The following is a 23,765-nucleotide window of genomic DNA, read 5'->3' as shown; positions in this document are numbered from 1 at the left end:
GACCCTCCCATGCCAGTTTTGTGGTCAGATCATTTTCTCATCACTTTTTCCATCTCTGTCATGGCTCCATCACGGTCCCAACCAGCAGGGTCGCTAAAGCCTCTCTCTAAATCTTTCCATCTTCTTACTAGAGAGATGCTATCAAATGTTCTAACTAGCTTCCCGTGCCCCACCTCTAACAATGTAGAGGAGTACATCGATCTCTTCCATAATTGGTTCACAGACCGTCTAGAGAGCTTGATTCCAGCCAAGAAACATACTTCTGCAGACAAGAGAACATCTGCTCCTTGGTTTACCCCTCACCTAAAAAAAGCACGACAAGATCTCAAGAAAGCTGAAAGAGCATGGAGGCGATCCTATGATCTTTCTGAGAGGTTAAATTTTAAGACGCAGACTCGAGCCTACCATAAATTAATCTGGGAAGGTAAAAAATCCTATCTGGAATCCAGAATCAATGAAGCGGAGCATTCTAGCAAGGAAATTTTTAGGGTGGTTAAAGACTTCACCTCTCCCTCTGCTTATACTCCGACCCATGTTCACTCAGAAACTTGGTTGAAGGAATTGGCTGTCTATTTTATACAGAAAATTACCTCTATTCAATCTTCCCTCCAGGCCACTTTCCAGCAGCATACGACAAGTCTGGGGTGTCCCTTGCCAGATCATGGCCCCTTTCTGTCCAATTTTCCCCCATTAGATCTAGAGAGTTCTCTTGCTATTCTGACAAGTCTCAAATCCGGATCTCCACAGGATCCTTGCCCTGCCAAGTGTCTAGCAAATATGGCACCTGTTCTTAATGACTTGATAAATCCCATCTTGAATCTGTCACTCTCTTCCGGGGTAGTTCCCAAAGCTTGGAAGAGTGCCATGATCTTACCACTTATAAAAAAACCGGCGCTCGACCCTGCAGTTCATGCAAACTACAGACCCATCTCCTTACTCCCTGCTCTGGCGAAAGTGACAGAAAGGTTTGCTCACAGATCCATTTCCAATTTTATCGAAGAAAGGGGTCTGTTGCATGGTACTCAATCCGGCTTCCGTGCAAATTTTAGCACGGAGACCGCGCTCCTTGAAGTCACAGATGCCATCAGGGAGGAGTTGGATGCTGGTAAAAAAGTGGTACTGATTATGCTGGATCTGTCGGCGGCGTTCGACACCGTTCCCCACGCACTTCTTCTCTCCAGACTCTGGGACTTTGGTTTGCGGGGAACGGTGTGGAACTGGCTTAAGTCCTTCTTAGCCGACCGCCGGCAGACAATCTGGGCGCCACCTTTCTCTGCTGAAATGTCACCACTTGAAGTGGGGATCCCGCAAGGTTCCATCTTTAGCCCCCTCTTGTTTAACATCTTTATGGCCCCCCTGGCGGTGACGGCGGAGTCTTTTGGCGCCCGGATTGTCAGCTATGCTGATGACACCCAGCTCCTCTTTGTAAGTAACAGGGATGGTCAGTTTGATGGTGTCCAGGTCAATGGATGTTTGAGTGCTATTTTTGAGTGGTTTGGACGCCATGGGCTGAAGTGCAACGCCGACAAGTCGGAGTTGCTCTTCTTTGGCTGTACATCTGAACCCGATTGGAAAATCTGGTGGCCGAAAGACATGTCTCCTCCCACTAGCTCGTCTGTGAAAGCCAAAAATCTGGGAGTGGTGATTGACAACAAGCTATCTTTCGGACCACATATTTCATCTCTCACTGGGAAATGTTTCGGCATCCTGCGGATGCTTCGCAAATTTCTCCCTCTAGTCTCTATCCAGCACAGAAAAATTATTGTCCAGGCACTGATCTGCTCCAGGCTGGATTATGCAAACATTCTGTTTCTGGGACTTCCCAAATATCTGGTCAGACGTTTGCAAATCGCCCAGAATTCTGCAGCTCGAGCCATTTTTGGCCTTCCAAGGAAAGCCAGAGCCACGGATCTTCTCGCCACATTGCATTGGCTCCCAGTTGCAAAAAGGATTTTATTTAAAACATTGACCACGACTTTCAAGGCCTTGCATGGCATAGGCCCCAAATATATCTCCAAACGACTGTCTTGGTATATCCCTCTCAGATCTCTTAGATCCTCGTCCCTATCAAAAATGAGTGTTCCCACTATCAAACGGGCAAGAGTAGGAGGACGGTCTTTTCGGCACTTAGCCCCTCATGCCTGGAATGATCTTCCAATCTCTTTAAGACAGACTTCCAGTCTTCTGTCTTTCCGTAAGGCCCTTAAGACTTGGCTCTTCCCGTAATCTTTGATGCTGTTTTTATGTTTGTATGCCCTTTTGGTGTTATGTTTTTTCCCCATCTTCGGTTGGGAGTCTTCGTCAAAGCGCCGGGATACTCCATTGGAGTGGCCGTGCGCTATAGAAGTGTACAAATAACATAACATAACATAACTAATAAATGAAATAGAGTAAACAACAGTGAAGTCATAATACATTGTTTTCACTCACCATCAATAATAGCTTCCCCTTTAAGGCTCTTCATTCCGCCAGCGATTGGACTTCCATCAAGGTAAAATTCAATTATGCCATTATCCAAAGTAATAATGAGATGAAACCAGGTGTTTTCTTCAAAATATTTTAACGCCATTGTTTTTGCCACATGAGTGCTATTAAACTCCTGGGTTATATAGTATAGCATCAGGTCTACATGAGAGTCATTGGTATGGATCTTTACCCCATAGTACATTAGTGCATCTTCGTTACCCTTTGCAATTATGAACCCATCAGTATTAGGTTCTGGTTGGACCCATGCTGAAAATGTAAAGTTTACAAGTATATTCTTCATATTGTGATAGTATTGCTGGCTGACAATGCCAAAAGCATCCGCCGCTCCACTGAAGTACAAAGCATCTGTTCCACTTTGATGGCGTCGCTTGTGAGGCTGGGACTCCACAGCATGAGAGAAAGATCCAAGTAGTATAAAGTCTATCATCGGAGGAAGGCCACTTGGGAAAACACTGGACAATATTTCCCAGCCTACTCGGACATCCCCAAATGTACCCTGCTGTCTCAAAATGGAGAAGCTGGTAATGTATGACATATCCTCTTCAGACACTACATCTTCAGCCATCTCTCTTACCAAGCTCTCTGGGCTGATAAAGAACACTCCAAAGGGGTCATCATTAAATGGGATCATCACGGTTACATTAAGGTTGGTTACTGCTAATTGGCCACCAGGCCCCGGTTGTCCGCCTAAATAAAGATGTTGTTGAAAGGGTTATGATAAAATAGGATTAGTATGCATGGGTTACTATTTTGGTTAAAGACAAACATAAAGAAATTAATTTGAGTTTATTTTGTTCATGCAACACATCTGTTCCCAATGCTTATTTTAAAAATTACATTACAGACTTTGTGCCTGATAGATCATTGCACAGGTCATATTGATTAGTCGCAATTTGCATCCCGAATTTTTGCAATGAGTGTGGAATTTTCAAACCAACCAATGTGCTAACAGGTCAGTTCAACAAATTCCAATATGGATTAAATCACAATCTGACCCACCTAATTAATATTTACAATGTGGGGTGCAAATTGTGACTTAGTCCGATTAGCCACAACCACTGGGGGCCTGCAAGGGTCACAAGACTACCATGCCTGTGATTGTGTTAAATAAGGTATTTTTTAAGGCAGTCTATTCTTCTAAACGGAAGAGGGCCCGCTTTTAAAAACATTGCTTTCAAAAAAGTTTCTCTAAGATTTAGCAGTGGTTCCCAGATCACTGCCTACTTCCTCAGAAACATTTTTAACAATTCCCAAATTGGATGGCGTTGGATGGGGTCCATTCCCTTTTGCAAATTTGTTATCACCCCAACTTGGGAGTCAGTAACTTTTAAAAGTTTTGTGAGTGGAAATCCTGTCACAAATCACTGATACATGCAGTAAAAGTCAAATTTTTTAAAGGACGCCCAAAACAAGTGCCTTCCAAACTGCGAATTGGGAACCATTCTCAATTCTATTTTAGGAGTTAGTAAAAGTGGTCGAACTTCTAAAATTAGATTCATACATGGGAAATACGTATTTTGTGGTCACAAACGCTCCTATTCTGCCAATGGAAACACCTACAAAATTGGTTAGTACATCTAGCCCTACATTCCTAGCAAATGTCTATGTCTTCTCTGTCTAGTTAATAAGCATGAACTTACATTTCTATAAAAATCAATGTTATGGATTAAATATGGCATGCAAATGAGAAAATATTAAAAAAAATTCTAACTAGTTTATGTATATGCATAAATTGTACTAAGCACTAGGGACAAAACTGTACCTGATGCATTCACGAGCTCCAGACTATAAAATTCATTGAACTCTGGAATTGTATCAGAAATTGCATATAGAGAAATAGGTTTGAACTCTTCACCATCCATGAACAGCAATATCCCAGATGTTTCAAGAAACTCCACTCCTGGACTGAGGACCGATTGGTTCCACAAAAGCCTCCAGAACAATGATACATTTCCAAAATGTCCTCTTTGCCTCGCGACCCTATATCATAAAGTAGCCAGAGTGAGCTGTGGGTTATGACATTTTCATTACACATAATCATAGATGTGATGTAGTAAGCACCACATATGCAGTGAAAGAAAGAATAATCTTTACAATAATGTTTTGGGTCTCAAGGTCAATGTTCGATATCTTAATTTCAAAACACACAAACTATCATTTAAGGTCTAGTGTCCTTTTTAACAAACGTCTAAAAAGTGGTCTGCTCACAATACTCTATGTACAACTCTAACAAAACAGTAATATGTGCTGCATTTGGCATTTATTGCAGTGGAATGTTGACATAGTGTCACATACAAATGGCAAATTATCACGTATTGATTGTCAACACAACTTATAAGCTTGAATCAAGTAAATGATCATGTCTCCAATGAAAACCCATTATTACAGTAATGATTATTACACTATGGTACCATTATGTTTAGAAGGCATCAAATAAAACACCACCATGAGATGGTAGTATCTAAAAGAGTGCATATTCAGTTTAAAATCTCATTACAATTTTTCAATTAACAAAAAAGCATTGTTCTACAGCTTTGTTTCTGAATCGTTTGCAATGCAGAGTGGCAGAGCTCTAAAGACTGCCACAGAAAGGACCTCCTTTTAGGTATTAATGATTCAGTAGGTTAATTGCCATGCTTAAAAGCATTACAAAAGGGGGTGGGGATGGACGGAGGATCTGAATCAATCAAACACTCACACCCAGTCAAAAGATCTGGGTTTAATCCATCACTATTCTTTAGCCCACTCTGCCACCCAAGTTCAGACATGGCTATATGCAAATCAGTCTGACCGTGTGCCTCATGGGAACAGTCCAGCCCGAACTGCCAAGCCATGTCTTTCCTGGACCGGAAACAAGCTTCCTAGGACCGGTTTCTGGCATTCCAGCCGTCTTCAGCCCGGCTTGCTTGAATCCAGTGGCAAAGTGAGCAAGGGACTCACACCTGAGCATACCCTGCCACACTTATGGCGGCCAAAAGCGGTACAAAAGGGGGTGGTGATGGACGGAGCATCTGAATCAATCAAACACTCACACCCAGTCAAAAGATCTGGGTTTAATCCATCACTATTCTTTAGCCCACTCTGACACCCCAGTTCAGACATGGCTATATGCAAATCAGTCTGACCCTGTGCCTCATGGGAACTGTCCAGCCCGAACTGCCAAGCCATGTCTTCCCTGGACCGGAAACAAGCTTCCTAGGACCGGTTTCTGGCATTCCAGCCGTCTTCAGCCCGGCTTGCTTGAATCCAGTGGCAAAGTGAGCAAGGTACTCACGTCTGAGCATACCCTGCCACACTTATGGCGGCCAAAAGCGGTACAAAAGGGGGTGGTGATGGACGGAGCATCTGAATTAATCAAACACTCACACCCAGTCAAAAGATCTGGGTTTAATCCATCACTATTCTTTAGCCCACTCTGCCACCCCAGTTCAGACATGGCTATATGCAAATCAGTCTGACCCTGTGCCTCATGGGAACAGTCCAGCCCGAACTGCCAAGCCATGTCTTCCCTGGACCGGAAACAAGCTTCCGAGGACCGGTTTCTGGCATTCCAGCCGTCTTCAGCCTGGCTTGCTTGAATCCAATGGAATAGTGAGCAAGGGACTCACGTCTGAGCATACCCTGCCACACTTATGGTGGCCAAAAGCGGTAGAAAAGGGGCTGGTGATGGACGGAGCATCTGAATCAATCAAACACTCACCCCGAGTGGGCTGGGTATGCTCAGACGTGAGTTCCAGGCTCTCTACATCACTGGAGTCAAGCTATCCAGGCTGAAGAAGGCTGATAGCCAGAAACCGGTCCTTGGATGCTTGATTCCGGTCTAGGAAAGACATGGCTTGGTAGTTCGGGCTGGACTGTTCCCATGAGGAACAGGGTCAAGGGTGATTTGCATATAGCCATTGTCTGACCCAGGGTGGTGTGGAGTGCAAAAACACGACGGATTGAGGCCAGATCTTTGTACTGGGGTGAATGTAAGACATTGTTCTGCATTCTGTCCATCAACTGTGTTTTTTGCAATGCTTAAAAGCATGACAATTACAACCCAGGCTATAATTTCTCAATATTAGAATTCACACTTTTTGACCATTCCATAATGTGCCTTTTAATGGTTTTCCACAACACACTATTTTACATTGGTCATGAGGATGTTATCAGAGTTCAGAGTTATTCCTTAAAAGTAAACCATTAAGGGTCTGGAAGAAGATGCAAATCTATGCACATTCCTATAACAGAAGGAATGATGTTCATAAGAAAATTACATTTGGGATGCATGGCCTTATGCACCCATCAAAATGATTTAAAAAGTGGCTTTTTTTAAAAATTTGTTTTTATTGCAGAATTATCAACAAGGCATCTATTAGGTCAACCTGTACACGCATGTCAACTCAAAGTACCTCCGTCATTCCAAAAAATGCACACAGCCCCTCAGCCCACATCCCGGGGTCTGGGCGGCGTATCAGTATAGTGACTCTGAGTATCTCGGTGATCACCTCATAGAGATGGCAGGTCAACAGTATTATATAGTATCTGCTTTTATCCCCATCAAACTCCCTCTCCAAAGGCACCACCAGGTATAGGTAACCACTCAGAGTGGGTGACACCAGTATTGTCCGTGTCCACAACCTCAGATCCACACTAGCGCCCTCTCGTGGTAGTAGTTCCCCAAGCCAATCGGAAATGACTGTGTATGTACCCACGGAGCGCTGCCCTGCAGCCCCATCCCCCAGTAGTCATCAGTCATATATCCTTCCTGCAGGCGCTCAACTTATTACTACAACAATACCCCAGGAACTCGCCCCCTCCCTTCCCACCCCCCTACTGCTGCCTACGTGGGTTCTAATTGTGGGTTCTGGTGCTACAGTGGCTATTACTCTGGTTCTGCTTTTGGTCTTTAAATCCTCACAGAACCCCGCCCTCCGAATGTTCGTGTTCCTCTTGCTCCAGCAGGTAGTCTTGCAAGGCCTGTACTATCATCTCCCAAGCCCTCGCCAACTCCAAGCCTTTCTCGTTGCCCGCCTTGGCAGCCTGTCGCCTTCTAAGCACACTCTCACACCTAGACCATTTCAACAGCTCATTCACCCATCTCTTAACTGAGGGGCCCTCCCTGGATTTCCAGTGCCATGTAATCTCCTTCTGGGCCAACATGAGACCCAGGTCAATCAATTTGCTCGTTACTTTTGTCTTTGCCGTGTGGGGGAAGCAGAGCAAAAGGCATGCTGCCATGTCAAACTCTACCTCCCGGTCCGTGACTGCCTTCAGAAGCTCACCTACCTCAGCCCAATACGTCCCTAGCTTCGGGCACCCCCACAGCAGATGGTCCAGCTCAGCACCAATTGTCTAAGCATCTCGGGCATGCCGCATCCTGCACTTTGAAATATCTTCAGATCTTTCCCGGGGTCATGTAGGCCCTATGGAGGATGAAGAAATGCACCTGCTGAAAACGGGCATTCCTACTACCCTTCCACGTCCTTCTCAAAATTTGGCTCCAGATCGTGTCCGGAATGGGTTTACCTATGTTGTCTTCCCATTTCTCCTTCAAGGCTGTAAGCGGCTCCATTCCCTCATGTATCATTCTCGAATGGAGGCAGGTCACCGCCTTAATCATGCCCGCTGCCATCACTACATACTGGCAGGCCATGGTTGTGGCGGGTTCCACCAGCCCTCCCCTCCAGTGCTTTTGTATCGCTGCAATCACCGCCGCATGCAGGAGGAAACTACCTTCCGGGAGGCCAAATTGCTCCTGCAGCACCCCGAAGGGGGCAAGCATCCCGTCAACATAGAGGTCCCCTACCATCTGCAGCCCCAACTCCTCCCACTCTGCTAACGGGGACCAGTCACCTCCATGCGGTAGCGCCGTCAACATCCCCAGAGGGATCTCCGGTGCATAGGGTCGTGTTGCTTTCGCTTTCTTCAGGCTCCCATGCCAGCACAACCGAAGAGTTCTCTCTTCAATGGACAAGCCTCCCAGATCCAGTTTCTGTTGCATGACTATGTAAGATAAGATGTGTCTCTGGATACCAGTCCCCCTCTCTTGTTCCGGGCCCCTAAACACTTTAGCAACGTTCTGTGTTAAAACCTGTAGCTGTGCCGCCAGGTAATACAATTCAAAATCCGGAACCGCCATCCCTCCCTCTATTTTGGGCCGCATCAGCGTAGTCAGGGCCACCCTACGCCGTCTGCTCCCCCATAGGAAACCAATAACCAACGTCCTCAGGTCTTTAAAGATTCGCTGTGGGATCCAAAGTGGGAGGGTACAGAAGTAATAGAGTAGTCTAGGTAGGGCCACCATCTTCAACAATGCAACTCGCCCCTGCACCGATAACAGGAGGGAAGCCCAGAAGGTCATGCACCCCCTCAGGGCCCGTATACAGCGCCCTATGTTCCCCTCCAGCAGGTTCACGATGTCGTGGTAAATACGGACCCCGAGATAGGTGAAGCATGTGCCTTCCCAGACCACATCTACCGCAAGCCAGGGATATGGCGTCGTGTCAGCCCGCAGCGGGAAAACACAAGTCTTACTCCAGTTCACCTTGAGGGCCGATAGCCTGCCAAAGCCCGACAACATCTCCACAGCTCCTACCAGAGCTCCTTCGGTGTTATCCATGTACAGCAAGAGATCATCAGCGTACAATAAAATATGATGAGTCTCCCCACCACAGCCTATCCCATTGTAGATCGTCCCTGCCCTCGCCTGTGCCGCTAAAGGTTCCATCGCTAAGGCAAACAACAGGGGGGACAGCGAGCATCCTTGCCTCGTCCCCCTGCGCAACGGGTAGGCCGAAGATACGACAGATCCCAAACGTACCCTGGCGGTAGCAAAGGAGTAAAGGGCCCTCGTCCAAAGCCCAAAGCCGTCTCCCAGACCGAACTTCACTAACACCTCATCGAGGTACCCCCACTCCAGGCTGTCGAAGGCTTTTTCGACATCCACCGACAGTACTGCCGGTTTCTGATCAGAGTTCCAAGTGCTGTCTATTATGCGAACTAGGCGGCGAATGTTTAGAGATGTACTCCTGGTGGGAATAAACCCAGCTTGGTCCACATGAACCAACTTGGTCATATGTGGCAGCAATGTAGTGGCTAGGATACGACTCAGTATTTTATAATCTACCGTCAGCATAGACAAAGGTCTATACGACGTGACATCGGAGGCCTCCTTGCCAGGTTTCAGCAGCGGTACGACCAATGCTTCCCTCATCGACTGGGGTAGACGGCCAAGCGTCATGGCTTCAGCGTAAACCACCAGTAGCCTGGGCGCCAATACATCAATGTACTGCACATAGAATTCAATCGGTAGACCATCTACCCCTGGCGTCTTATTTCTGGCCATCTGCTTGATGGCCACCCGAATCTCTGACAGTGTTATGGGTCCGCCCAGTTCCTTCGCGTCTTCGACATCCAACAATGGGAGATGAATCGTCGTCAGGTAGTCGGCTATAGTAGAGACATCCACCCCCAGTTGGCTCTCATAGAGGCCTGTGTAATACGATTGGAATCGCTCCAAAACCGCACTTTGCGAGTAAACTACCTCCCCTGTCTCCGTTAGAATGCTCATGATCGGACAGCCTCTAGGTTCTGGGTTAGCCAGTTTAGCCAGTAGTGTTCCCACCGTATCCCTCTCCGCATGCACTCTGATGACATACAATTTATAATCAAAACACCGCAGTCGCTCAGTTTCAGTCGCAACTAACTCCTTCGCCTCAAGCAGCCTGTCCTGTAAGTCTGGTCGTTCAGGCCTGCGCCTCTCTAAATCCCGCAGCACACATTCCGCCTTCTCCAGGTCTGCCAGGATCGTCGTCCGTTCAGTCGAGAATCTACCCATACAGATGCCCCTGGTCACCACCTTCATTGCATCCCATTCTAAAGATCTCGTGGCAGTTGAGCCCTCATTCTCCCCAAAATAGTGCTCAATGCCCTGAAGGACCCTATCCCTAAACACCAGGTCTTCTAATGTCTCAGGCCGCAGCCTCCATGTGGGGACCGCCGACCTCGGGCGCTGCCACTGCAACGTTAGCAGCAATGGGTTATGGTCTGAAATCGTCCTAGTTAGATACTCCGTGTGGGCCATCGTGGGAGCCAGAGGTCCGCCTCACAAAATGGAGTCTATCCTAACATGCAGCGCATGTAGTGCTGAAAAGAAGGAATAGTCCCTAACTCCGGGGTGTTGCTCCCTCCAGACATCCACAAGGCCCCACCTCTCCTGCCAGTCTGCCCTGTGTGCTGCCAACCGACGCACTGGAGAGTCGGCCAATGGTGGATGCGACCTATCCAGTGCGACATCAGTGATTGAGTTGAAGTCCGCACCTATCAGGATAGGCCCTGCCAGGAAGTGTGCCAGGGAGCCCGTCAGGCTAGTAAAGAAGCGGGCCTGGTCCGTATTAGGAGCATATATACTGCAAAAGACCACATCCTGACCATACAACCTCCCCTCGACCGCCACAAACCGACCTTCAGGGTCCGCTAGTTGGTTTGTGGCCTGGAATGGGACCCCCGCTCTCACCCACACCAACATCCCCCCTGGCAAACGCTGAGTACGTGGTGCCAAACACCTGGCCATGCCACCTCTTCTGTAATGCAGCGCATTCCTGCTTGGTTAAATGAGTTTCTTGTAAAAGTGCAATTTGAATGCCTCCCCTCACCAGATAGGCATGTACCTTATATCTTCTTGTCATAGTTCGAAGGCCACGGACGTTCCATGTGAGGCATTTCAAATCAGGTAACGTCCCCATTGTAGCCATTACCCAATAAGTCCACCAGTGTCAATCGGCCACCCACAGCATTGCAGTGTAACCCCTCAACCAAAACACGCCAACAAACTCCCCCCACCCCTCCCCCAGAACAGGACCCAATAACATGACATCAGCCCCCATCCAAACCTGTAACACTCCACTCAGTCCCCTACTCTGTAGTCGTCACTACAGAAGGCCTTAAGGGCAACAAGAGGGCGCTTCAGAGCCGACCCGGAGCAGGCATGGCTCCCGCCCGAGCCCATGATTCCACGTGGCATCTCAACACAGTACCTGCCAGCCCACAGAGCACCAGGGCATTCAGCTAGATCAGGAGTTGCGAAAATGGCCACATTCCCAGTGTTATTCGTTGAATAGGCCATCGGCCGTCTGTGGGGTGACAGCCGGCCCCCCGGAGCTATCAACATCCGAGACGTCACCACCTGACCTTCCTCCATCCTCACCAGAGTCCGAGCCCACCGATATGCTCCCCTGTTGCGAGCCCGTGATGATCGCCGTTGCAGCCAGTGCTCCCTTCCTGTCCTCAGCCAGCTGGCCGTCTCGCAACATTTTCTTGAGTCTGTTACGTTTTCGGATGCATTGAGACTTGCGTACCTGAACCGGCTTCTGTTTCTCCTTCTCACCTCTCCCTTTGCGGTCCGTGCCAGCGCGATACAACTCAAGCCACGACCATACCTCATCGGGAGTTTGGAAAAATTGGGTCGTTCCATCCATGATCACTCGCAACCTCGCCGGAAAAAGCAGGGAATATAGTATGCCCTCGTCCCTCAGTTCTTTTTTCACAGCCAGAACGGAAGCCCTGTTTTTTTGAACCTCCTGCGTATAGTCGGGGAACACTGTAACTGAGCTATTCTCCACCTGAAAGGGACCCACGAGCGCGCCCTCTGTATCAATAGATCTCTGTCTCTATAATGCAATAGTCTGACCATCATCGGTCTGGGAGGGCGGCCCTGCATGGGCGGGCGGGCCGGGACCCTGTGTGCTCTTTCCAGGGTGAAAAAGGGTGAGAGACCCTCCGGGGCCACGATCGTTTTAAACCAGTTCTCCATATAGGCCACTGCATCGTCCCCTTCAATTTTCTCCGGCAGGCCCACTACCCTCACGTTGTTCCTCCAATTACGACTTTCGGCGTCCTCAGCCCGTTTCTCCAGTGTCGCCAGGCGGCCAAGGATATCAGCGAGTTTGTGTTCTGCAATCACCACTGCCGGCTTGAGCTCCTGGAGCAGCAACTCATTGTCCTTCATCCTGTCTGCAAGTTTAGCATGATCCGCCCTCAAGAGGCCCAGTCCCGTGGCGACCTGCGCTATGTCTTGATGTAAGGTCTCCTTGGTCGCGGTTATCGCCTCCAGTATACCTTCCAGCCTTTTATTCAAGCACTGTTCCTGCGCCGATCCTTCCGAGTCATTATGGGCCCCGCCATCCGCAACCGACATCGTTGTCTGGTCGTGCCCACGATCCTGTTGTGGTACAGGGCCCTTAGCGGCCATTTTGTCCGGCCGGAGTGCCAGATCTGGATCACCTCTGGGGGACGTGCCAGTACCAATGTCCATACACCCCGTGAGGAAGGGTCCCTGAGCCCGCCCCCTGTCAATGATCTCAATGTCTCCCACGAAGCACGACCTCCACGCCCGGGGACCAATGCTTATTTACCGTCTGCTCCGCTCCCTTACGCAAAACGGCCGTCCATTGGTCAGTACTGCCTGTTCCGAGCGAGGTCTGCGGTCACATCCGCCGCTATTCCAGCAATTGCCCCCCTGGTCAAGGGCCCCTCGCTGCACCGTTCGGTGTCTCCTGCAGTGTGGGCTCACCTCGCTCTCAAAACCACATTGAGGAAGGCCCAGCCCGACAAACTCGGTGAAGCCAGCAATGTACTTCGGGGGGGGGGGGGGCGCCACCCCACGGCGATTCAGTGCCCCCTCTCTCAGCGCCACTTGAACCTGGTGCGTCCAGTACCCCGACGGGCCAACAGCTCCAGCACACAACAGCCGAGTGCCGATCCCTCGAACCCCCCGCCAGCTCTCGGATCGGGCCTGGGTCCACTACCTCTGTGGCTCAGAAGTCACTGCCAACAGTCATGTCCCCTCACAGGGAGCCGCACCTCGCTGGGGTCCTCACTGGGAGCATGCAATCTGCCCTGAGGGCGGACATAAATTCCACCGTTCCGATTTCCTGCTCCGTCCCCGCTGTATGCCTTTGCACACCAACTCAGTGGCTCTACGCCGTCAGGCTCCCGCGTACCGCCGATGTCCCGTGCCTCGACCTAGAAGCGGGGTCCGCCTCGCAGGGCCGCCATGATCGGCAATGGGGGAGGGGCGTCTCTATTGTTCATGTCCGCTGCGGCGGAAAGCACCCCTCACCTCCGCCGTGTCGGCAGAGTCATGTGTGGTGGGGAACTTGCCGCGGTCAATGCTGCAGGGCGCTGGGCGCTGTCCGCCGTCCTACGCTGTCCAGGCTCCCGTGTTCGGGGATGTCGCCATCTTGCCTCCAGCCCGCAGTTCCTCCCGGCTCCGGGGCCGGCCGCCAGCACCTCAGGAAGCCTCTGGTAGGTCCGCAGTCGCACTCCCCGGTAGCCCCGGTGCTCTGTGCGGCAGTCCCGCGCCGCCAGCAGCATGTTTCCAGGGATTGACAGGATAATTATCGGGATCCGGCCCGGAGCTGTAGGCTCACGCCGCCATCCCAGTCGGCGTCCAAACCACGCCCCAATGATTTAAAAAGTGGCTTCACATGAAACAGTACGATAAAAATAAAAACTGGTTTATGTGGTCTGACTACTTTATTTCTGCCATTTCATTGAGGTGTAAAAGAGGGCTGTCCCTTTTATGCAAATTAATAGAAGACTGATTCCTCATTTATGGGATTTGAACCCATAACCTCCAAAACATTGCATTTCTTAGCAATGAAGATGCAGTTCTAGTATATATCTCCTAGCAAAACAAATATTAATTTCCCACAGTCAAACATTTTGTAATCTTCCACACATAGTGAGAATTAACAAGTCAAACCATGAAACTTGGTGCATAAACTATATATTTCATTCAACACCTTTTAATTCTTCAAAGAACTGAATCTCCAGTAAAAAGCCATCGCAAATCAAATGATAGGGAGTATGAATTATATGGTGGGCTCATACAGCTAACTATAAAAACACTACTCACGTGAAGTTGTTGGTCTTCCCCTCTTCCACAGATTTGTCCAAGGGTTCAAGAAAGAAAATACCATTCGGATCATCATTAGCGTTTATGATAACCGTTGCTCTTCCATTTCCATAGACAACAGTGTCACCTGGTAGGAGTAATACATTTTTAGATATACAGTATGTCAGGGGTAGTTATTCAGTGACACATAGTTATCAGATAAAGTATGATATGGTGACATTCACTTGTCTAGGTTACCTCTGTTGGATATATAATGATAAAAATATTGCCATCTGTAACTGCCAAGAAAGAAGAATTTGGCTTTCAAATTCTCAGAAATTATTTTATATTGTCAGTAAAAAAATGGATGCAAACTGCATCAAAAGGTTTCTTTAAAAGCAAAATTGCAGTGAGTATTCCATATGTATCCATTTTAATGTTGTCAATGCAATGCAATGTGGAAGAACCACGGCAAAAGCCAACAGATCTAACTTTTTACTAAGTATTTGCTAATAGTTGGGTGACTTGAAGGTTGCCCATTGCTTTCCTAGAAAGAAAATCCCAAAACAAGGGAACACATTATGCTACAACTATGTGGAAAATTGGGAGTATGGCCCAGTTGCTGAACTAATTGTATTACGATAGTAAATCTCTGTCCTTAAAAGCAAGATATGAAAAGAAGCCAGAGCAAATTTTTGATATGTAAGTGGCTCACTTAAAAAGCATGAATGAAATATTGCAATAGGGAATACCTTTTACAAAGGGTCAGCATTTTAGTGACAGCTGATAGAAAAGCCAGGTGTATCTTCATTTTGTGGACAAAAATAGCTGTATTCTAGCAGGTTATCATGGCAGCAAACCACAACCAATGCATGGAGGTGATTAATGGACATAACTCTCTCTTTATGACTTGCTAAGGGATTCCAGCAGCAAATGCTTTCTAAAGAAAAATACCAAAAACAGGAGCTAAGATGTAATTGTGTCAGCAAAGTAACTACATCAAAGAAAACACACTAGTTCTAATCTAATGAAAATACTATTTGATGTATCCATCAAGAAAATCTAATGGGCCTACAAATTGGACAATGCAACCATCCATGAAATGCCATGGTCTTCATGGACAGCCAATCCAAGTAATGGCAAACCATGAAAAACACTTCGAAGCCAACGGGTGAAGGGAGTTTACCCAAATCCTACTTTATTTTTCAAATTGTACATTTTGAAGAATTGGGGACATGAGGTCTTACAGACCGAGATAGGGCAGAACAAAAAACACCTTAGTGGAATGTGAGCAAATCTGAGGAACATGTGGCAATGTGGTTTCCGCTGTCTTACCAGGATTGTAATGTGGCAAAACAGTAGCCACTGACAAGCTCTTAAGAGTCCAACCATCGATTTAGGGTGTTGTATTACCCCATTCACACAGCTTATAACACTCTGTCTGAATCACTGGTTGAGCTCATTATTATTTTCAACAATGTTGTTATATAAATATAATCAATGATGTCAATCAATGCTGTCATTTAACTTCAGAAGTTATGTAATATGTGCTATGCGAGGTCACAAGCAGTGCATGAAGGAGGTGAAAATTATAGTTAGTTAATTACCTATAAGTGAGTTATTTCAGTGTTTTTTTGGGTACTTTAACATTAGCTCATGCCTTATTATAACACCTAACTATAACACCACTTTAACTGTTGGTCTTTTTATTGAATGTAAGTTTTTTTTAACTTAAGTTCTGAGCATCTAATCTAACTATAACATCATTTTAGCCTTTATTGTTTCAGCGACTACATATACATATGTATGTGTGTATGTATATATATATATATATATATATGTATATAATACATTGATGTGTCACGAGTCCCACGGAGTTTAAGAATCTTCATTATGCCAACCTTTCATAACCCAGACCCGGAGTTGATTAATAAATGGGCCGAAAATAATCACCAGTGCTCAACAAACATGCTGAAAATGCTAGTATGTTATGCAACAAAGGATGTGGAGAGGCTAAGCAAAGAGATTGAAGATCTAAGCACTGAATTGAAAAATCTATGTAGTGAAGATGAATTCAAGAAGGAGATGGAACGAATGGAAACCAGCCTTGATAAAATAGAGAAAGACATAAAAATGAAGAAACAACGTAAATTTCAAAGAGACTTAGTTGACTATCAGAAAGGTCAAATAATAACATTCGCCAAGAAATATGATAAAATGAGAGGAGAGATGCAAGCTAAAAGCGTCGCTAATTCAACAACGGTAACACAATCAGAGGAAAGCGGATTGCAAGTCAACAATGAAACATCAACAGAAGGAAGTCTAATGAGCGGAAGTGATGCATCCAGCATACAAGGTTTTTCAGGAGTAAAAACCGATGTTTTAACGGAGTTCAATATGGTCATGAAGGAAAGAGGGGCAAACAATGGCCAATCCTTTCAAAGTCGAGGAAGAGGAAACAGAGGAGGCAGAAACAGGAATACCTCAGCTATGGGAGATCTAGGAAGCCCAGTGGGACGAAGAACAAGGGGCCAACTGAAGGCAAAATAATGGAGAAACAGACGGTCGTGAATCTCTCGAAGAGGAAACTCACCAATTATGAGGTAGAACTTTTATCTTTGGGGTTAAGATTTTGTCCCTCTAGAACCTTTAACTTTACACAAAGCCGCCTAGACCTATTTTTCTTCACGAGAAAACTGAGAATAAGAAAGTGGTTTGCCTGTAAAGTCACAGATAAATCTATAGCGCCTAGAGAAAAAGCCAACAGCATGAGTATAGCGGAGGCAGAATTAGAACACTCATTAAGAATTCTAGCGGAGGAAGTAGAGGACACAAGTTGCCCTTATGAAAGATTTAGAACTGAAAACATAGCCTTAGATATGAGTGCCAATAGTGGCTTCAGACCAAAGTCAACTTTTCTCCCCCAACTGAAGAATGATGCTATAGATGTGTTTGAACGGGGCATGAGTAAAGAACTACAACACATTTCCAATAAAAAACTAAAATGCTGGAGCAACGTAAATAATCAACAACGCAAAGCCTTGCTGAATTTAAAAAATGACCCCAGTATAGTGATAAAAAAATCAGACAAGGGAGGCAACGTAGTAGTGCAGGCTAGAACTGACTACATAAAAGAAGGACTACGGCAACTGTCAGATGAGACTAAATATTGCAGAAGCAACCGCATGGAATACGAGACATCACTTCGGTTATTCCATGCTTTACTCCAGGAATGGAAAGGGAAGGGACTGATAGAGACAGAGAGTTCAAATTTCTTGAGAGCAAGTCCCCTAGACTACCAGCCTTATATCTTCTACCGAAGATTCATAAGGACAGAAACAATCCACCAGGGAGACCAATAGTCTCGTCAATAGGAAGCTGCCTTGAACATGCCTCACAATATGTAGACTTTTTCCTACAAAGTTGGGTACAGAGTTTGCCATCCTTCGTAAAGGATTCAGGAGCTTTTCTAAAGCTCATAGAGACACTAAAATGGGAAGAGAACTACACACTGTTATCACTTGATGTAGTAGGGCTATACACTTGTATCCCACATACACTGGGGCTGATGGCTTGCAAACATTTCTTATCCAGAAGATCAATTTCCTACCTCTGCCACACACAAATGCTTCTAAAGATAATGGAACTGTGTCTGACCCAAAACTACTTCCTCTTCGACTCTAAAATCTATAGACAGGTCCTCGGTACTTCCATGGGGACTTGTTTTGCGCCGAGCTTTGCAGGTCTCTTCATGGGGTACTGGGAAGAGGAAGTAGTGTATAGGTCATCATTGTATAAGAAGAGAGTCATCAAATGGGTCAGATACATCGATGACATTTTTGTTGTTTGGTCAGGCTCAGAAATGGAAGCAAGTAACTTTGTGGAGGAGCTCAACTCCAATGATTTCAATCTAAAATTCACCAGCCAGTGGGCGGAGTAGAGTCTAGATTTCCTTGATTTAAGACTTAATGTGGAAAATAACAGACTAGAGAGTACCTTATACAGAAAGACAACAGCAGGAAATAGCCTGCTACATGCACGCAGTTGCCATCAGAGCTCACTAATACAGAGCATTCCAATAGGAGAACTCTTAAGAGCAAAAAGGAACTGTAGCACACCTGCAACCTTTAGAGAAGAGGAAAATACGATGATTGAAAGATTTAGAGTGAGAGGATACACTGAAAAAACAATCAACAGGGCCAGAAGGATTGTGGCTGAAAGAAGCAGGGAAAGTCTGTTAATAGAAAAGGACAAAACAGTGGAAGATGTTGAAAACTTGAAAACACGCTTCATCACGACATATAGCAGCCAAGCGTTTATGATCAAATGAAGTCTAAAGAAATTTTGGCCTGTCTTGCAAACAGATCCCGAGATTGCAGGATATGTGGAATCATACCCTCAGATAACTTTCAAAAAGACTAAGTCTTTAAAGGATGAACTATGTAGTGCTAAAATCCCAATAAAAGACAAACCTATGGGGATACAAGGGTATGCACCTGTTACAACGCATTTTTTACAACGCACTACCACTACAACGCAGGCATTACAACGCATACCATTACAACGCATAGCGCTGGGGGGCGCTCTAGGATAAGAGGTAAGTTTAATTTACTATCCAACACCTTCCCTAGGGTCCACGGGGACTGGAGTTAGAATAGTAAATTATACTTACCACTATCCAGCACCCCAAAGCGCTATGCGTTGTAACGGTATGCGTTGTAAATACCGCGTTGTAATGGTATGCGGAGTAAAAGTATGCGTTGTAACGTCATACATCCGGATACAAGGATTTTTCCCTTGTAGATACTGCAAAGCGTGCAAGCATAGCAGGAATTGCAAAGAGGTTAAGCTTTCGCCACACACAGAACCCTTTGTGATACAAGATCACACATCATGCAACACGGAGATTGCAGTTTATGCTTTATTCTGTCCCTGTGATAAGGCCTATATAGGCAGCACGATACACAGAGCCAAAATCAGGATTTTGGAACATTTAAGGGCCATCAAGAACTGCGACAAGGCTTACCCCATGGCAAGGCACTTTCAGACAGAGCATAACCAGAATACAAACTTACTGAGATTCTGTGTGTTAGACATGGTTAAACATGATGATAGAGGGGGTAACAAAGTCCAAAAACTGCGGAGACTAGAATCCAGGCTGATTATTAAATATCAAACAACAGTACCGATCGGACATAATTGTGATGAGGAACTGGAAACTCATCTAGGTTAGGAACTGATGAATATGAATACAGGAATCTTAAGTCCAGGACTGTTAGCTGTGAATTTTGTGGTTAACAACAAGAAGCATTGGAGATGTTAAAAAGTTTGATTTATAACAAATACAGAGGAGAGAAGTCGGAGTATATTGTTAATGGCGTTTGACCTAATGTAATATTAAGAGATACTATGTAATATCGCTTTGAAAATGCAACCCCAATTTTTGATCCACTCCAGTCTATAGGACAGAAAAATGAGTTCGTTTGTCTTACATCAGTAAAACAACTATGATAAGTTTTTTTAAATTCACAGGGTGAGGTTGGAATATGTGTGGTAAATATAATTTTTGTCTATGTATTTTCATAGATACTAATGAAGAATGGAAGAGGAATGAATTTGGATACATGTCAGCCGAGTATTAAGAGGACAAAAAGAGAGAAAATGTGGACTTAAAACTGACCGCTTGGAAATGAGAGATTTAAATTGTTGCCCAGGAGAACAAAGTGTGTGCCCACTAGGGCAAAAGGATTTTCTATGATTTAAACAATTAAAACCAGCCAGGGGTTGGTATAATTAAGCGTCATAAAAAATACAGTGATGGTATTGTAAATACCCCTTTCGTTGTAAGAGCGCAGTATTGCAACTGCTAAATGATGTATAAACTATACAATAAAAGAAGTTATGAATATAGGCCCACTGGGACAGAATAACTCTGGGGCACTTAGAAATAAATCTGCCACAAGGACGAGCAGAGTAGCAATTACATAGAATGTGATTTGTGTTGACATTTCTTCCTAGGGGAGTATGGAACATTAAAATATGTACATGCATATGCTATAATAGGTCAGAAAGCCTAAATTAGATAAAGCAACTTGGGGATGCTGTCATGTCCTTACTCGGTCAATCATTACCATTAGTATCTTCACACTGGTTATTTTTGCAGCGCTAGTCTGCTTTCCATGTTTATGCACTTGAATGTCACATGTCTGTTTAAAAACCTATCGTGAGCACAATACTGTTACTTGTGAACAAGGGAGGTGAGCTCCTGAAACGCGTAGAGTTTATTGCCAGAAACCTGCATTAAAGCGTTTCCTAAAATAAGAAGTTGTTCGTGTGTTTTTGACTGAAAAGGAGAGTCAAAAGTCGACTTGATATATATATATATATATATATATATATATATATATATATATATATATATATATATATATATATATATATATATATGCAGGAAAACACTATTCACCATATCTCCTACTCCCGCAGAGACAGAATAACGTAGAGTGAAACCACCATTTCGTGCTAAAATCCTTAGTGCTTTATTCGTGCAAAATCGTGCCAGCAATCCACCATGACGTGTTTCGCCTCCAAGGAGGCTTGATCACATGATGTGCCATAAACATAAATGAGGGCATTTATAGTTCAAATCAGCGCATTGTAACGGCTGTTTACAATTAAGCCATGAACAGAGAAGAAATACTGCGTGTATATTGCGGCAGCAAGCATTTCATGTAGGCATAGTGCCCAGTTATCAATATAAACATATTTCTCTCAAATGTTTAAGAGAAAAATATATATATATAAATAGACAATGGTAAAAACATCTCTACAATATAAAACCAACTATACATGTTTATATACAGGGGTAAATCCATTTGTTTCATACATCCATATATTTACATTGGTTTTATGATTATTCTGTGTTGGAGTATTTGAAAAAGTGGATGATTTGACTTTACAACATCCTACCTCACAATTTTCATACCCCAACCATCTGTCGCTTTAAATAAAGTGCAAGTCTTCACAATTCAGTTCATATAACCTGTGTGGGTAATAAAATGTCTACTGTATTAACATAATTAAATGCCTACATAAGGGTGCTAAGATAAATGAATGTGTTTAAATAAAGTGCAAGTGCAATTTAAAAACATTATCTATTTATGGAAAATAACGGATCTGTATTCAGTAAGAATCATATTCCTCAAATCAATTAACTTTTGCAACGCCTGATCCCAGGCTCCTTAGTTGCATCCTGACAAGTTGGTATATAAGTTGATTTCTAAAGAGCTTTACTTGATCTTAACCTCATCATAGGCAGGTATACATGTCCTCATTGGCATTGAGGCCCCACGGATTCATACGGTTAAATTCCAGAATGTACCTCGTTTCGAGTAAGCGTAGCTTGGCATCCCTGTTACCACCCCTTTTGAGGGGTCAGATTGTGTTAAAGATAATATTGAAGAGCCTCAGGGTCACTATTATGAGTTGATTCGAAATGCCGTGCTACGGGATATGTTTGGTCCTTTCCCGATATGGCTCTTAGGTGCTGCAGTATCCGTTTGTGGGCGGGCAAACGTGTGCTGCCCACATATCGCAGCCCACACGGACACTGCAGCATATAGACCACATACTCGGTTTTACATGTGAGCCTTTTACTGATAGCAATTGGTTTGTCGCAAAAAGGGATAGAATAGTGGGTTTTATTCACTCCGTGACGGCACGCTTAGCAAGATAGACACTTTTTAAATCCCCTACTCACAGCCATCCAGGTTTCTGAGATTGGCGTGTCCAGACTGTTACTTACTAAAGCGTTAGCCATTGTTGGTGATCTACGGAATGTGAGGTCTGATTTGTTTGCCACGAATTTACCTATGACCGGATCCCCTCTCACTAAGTTCCAGTTTTTACAGAAGATTTTCCTGATCTCCGCATGTTGCATATTGTAAGTTACAATGGCCCTTGATTGTATAATCTCGGGTTAGTTTGTGTGATTTTAGTTTTGGGTATCAGAGCCTGTTCCCTTGAGATTTTTTGAGTGCGTTCAATTGCCATATTTATTATGCTCTCACTATACCCTCTCTCCAAGAAACGTATCTTACTCTCTCTCTGGTCCCTTTCACAGTCAATATCCATACTGCAAATACGCCTCAGACTTAGCATTTCCCCGTAGGGGATGCTGCAGATGAGGTGCCGCGGGTGCTGACTAGTTGTATGAAGCAACGTGTTCCCCGTGGTTGCCTTCCTGTGCAGCTTAGTTTCCATCTTGTTATTTTTAATGTATACTTCGACATTAGCCAAATTGATGATAGTTCATTTTCAGAACTGATATAGCCCATAATCAAATCCACTATTGGCCTTTGCCTCGACCCCGGCCGCGTTTCTTGGCCTCTCCATCTCCTACAGGCCTGGCGTCTTCCCCTTCCCCTTTCTGATTCGGTTTTGTGGTTGGTCCCTTGGCGCGTGGCCGCAATATTTCCTTCATGCCCTGTTTTAAAATGTCCCTATTCCTCCCGAGTGAGTTTAATGCCCTCATGCTCGATATTCCTTCTCACACTTTCTTTGTCCGATTCGCTCTCGGGTACTGAACTTAAATCAGACAATGAAGATAATTCCGTCCTTTGTTGCCACTTCTCCCCTTGATCACTGACTTGTGTGCATCTGTTTGCTGTTGCTGCTCTAAGTGAGTCATAGCGTCTGGCAAATATATATATATATCCATCCAAAAGCACTCTCCGAACTTCCACACCGGCGAACAGAGAGAAACGGACGCAGATAATGATGGCAGATGTTTATTACCCTCTCACTCCGTGACACGTTTCGAGCACCCTGTGCCCTTGTTCACACATAGAGAACACAATCCATCATGATATTTTTAAATGCTGGGTATCCAGCCCCCTGTGTCACATGACAAATGCAATGGAAGAAACATTTTGTTAAAGACAGAGAGCGCAATATACATAACTTTTTAATGTAATCACACATAGAAGAAAAATGTATGGCATTACGGGTTGACATATATACATTTAAGAATTGTTGAATTAGATACATGTGGGCAATATGGTAAGACTGTGCAATATAGAAGCATCTGTATAAATATATGTTAAAGTGAAATAGTGTATTTATAAAATTCAGTATACAAAGTCATTTTAAAACTTCAATTCCTTGAATGTTTTAAAACAATGAATGCCCTGTTTAATTAAATTAATATCCACATCCAAATGATCTTCTGAGTATCAAAATATATCCCACATCAAACTGTGGCTTCAATTAGAATAATGCATATTACAACAGCAGACTGTCAATAATATATCATCATGTGCCTCACATGATGTAATCATTTCAGAGAGAATGCCAAGACCACATAGCTGCTCTTGTTACGTTCTATCAGCATAAATGC

The 23,765-nt window shown here is 44.9% G+C and overlaps 1 protein-coding gene across 1 annotated transcript in view; it reads right to left on the bottom strand.

The window, feature by feature from the left end:
- Positions 1–23,765, bottom strand: part of ADGRV1 (adhesion G protein-coupled receptor V1) — a 1,865,288-nt gene that overhangs the window by 1,542,479 nt on the left and 299,044 nt on the right. Inside the window, exons 18-20 of the mRNA XM_086963519.1 lie at positions 14,390–14,516; positions 4,250–4,467; positions 2,431–3,174 (exon numbers count right to left, since the gene is read on the bottom strand). Coding sequence (XP_086819645.1) covers positions 2,431–3,174; positions 4,250–4,467; positions 14,390–14,516 — 1,089 coding nt within the window. The remainder of the gene's footprint in view (positions 1–2,430; positions 3,175–4,249; positions 4,468–14,389; positions 14,517–23,765) is intronic.

This window comes from Lissotriton vulgaris, chromosome 3_1, assembly GCF_964263255.1.
Source record: "Lissotriton vulgaris chromosome 3_1, aLisVul1.2, whole genome shotgun sequence".
NCBI lineage: Eukaryota > Metazoa > Chordata > Amphibia > Caudata > Salamandridae > Lissotriton > Lissotriton vulgaris.
Note: the sequence above shows the minus strand (reverse complement) of the source record. Positions and strands in the feature narration are given on the sequence as shown.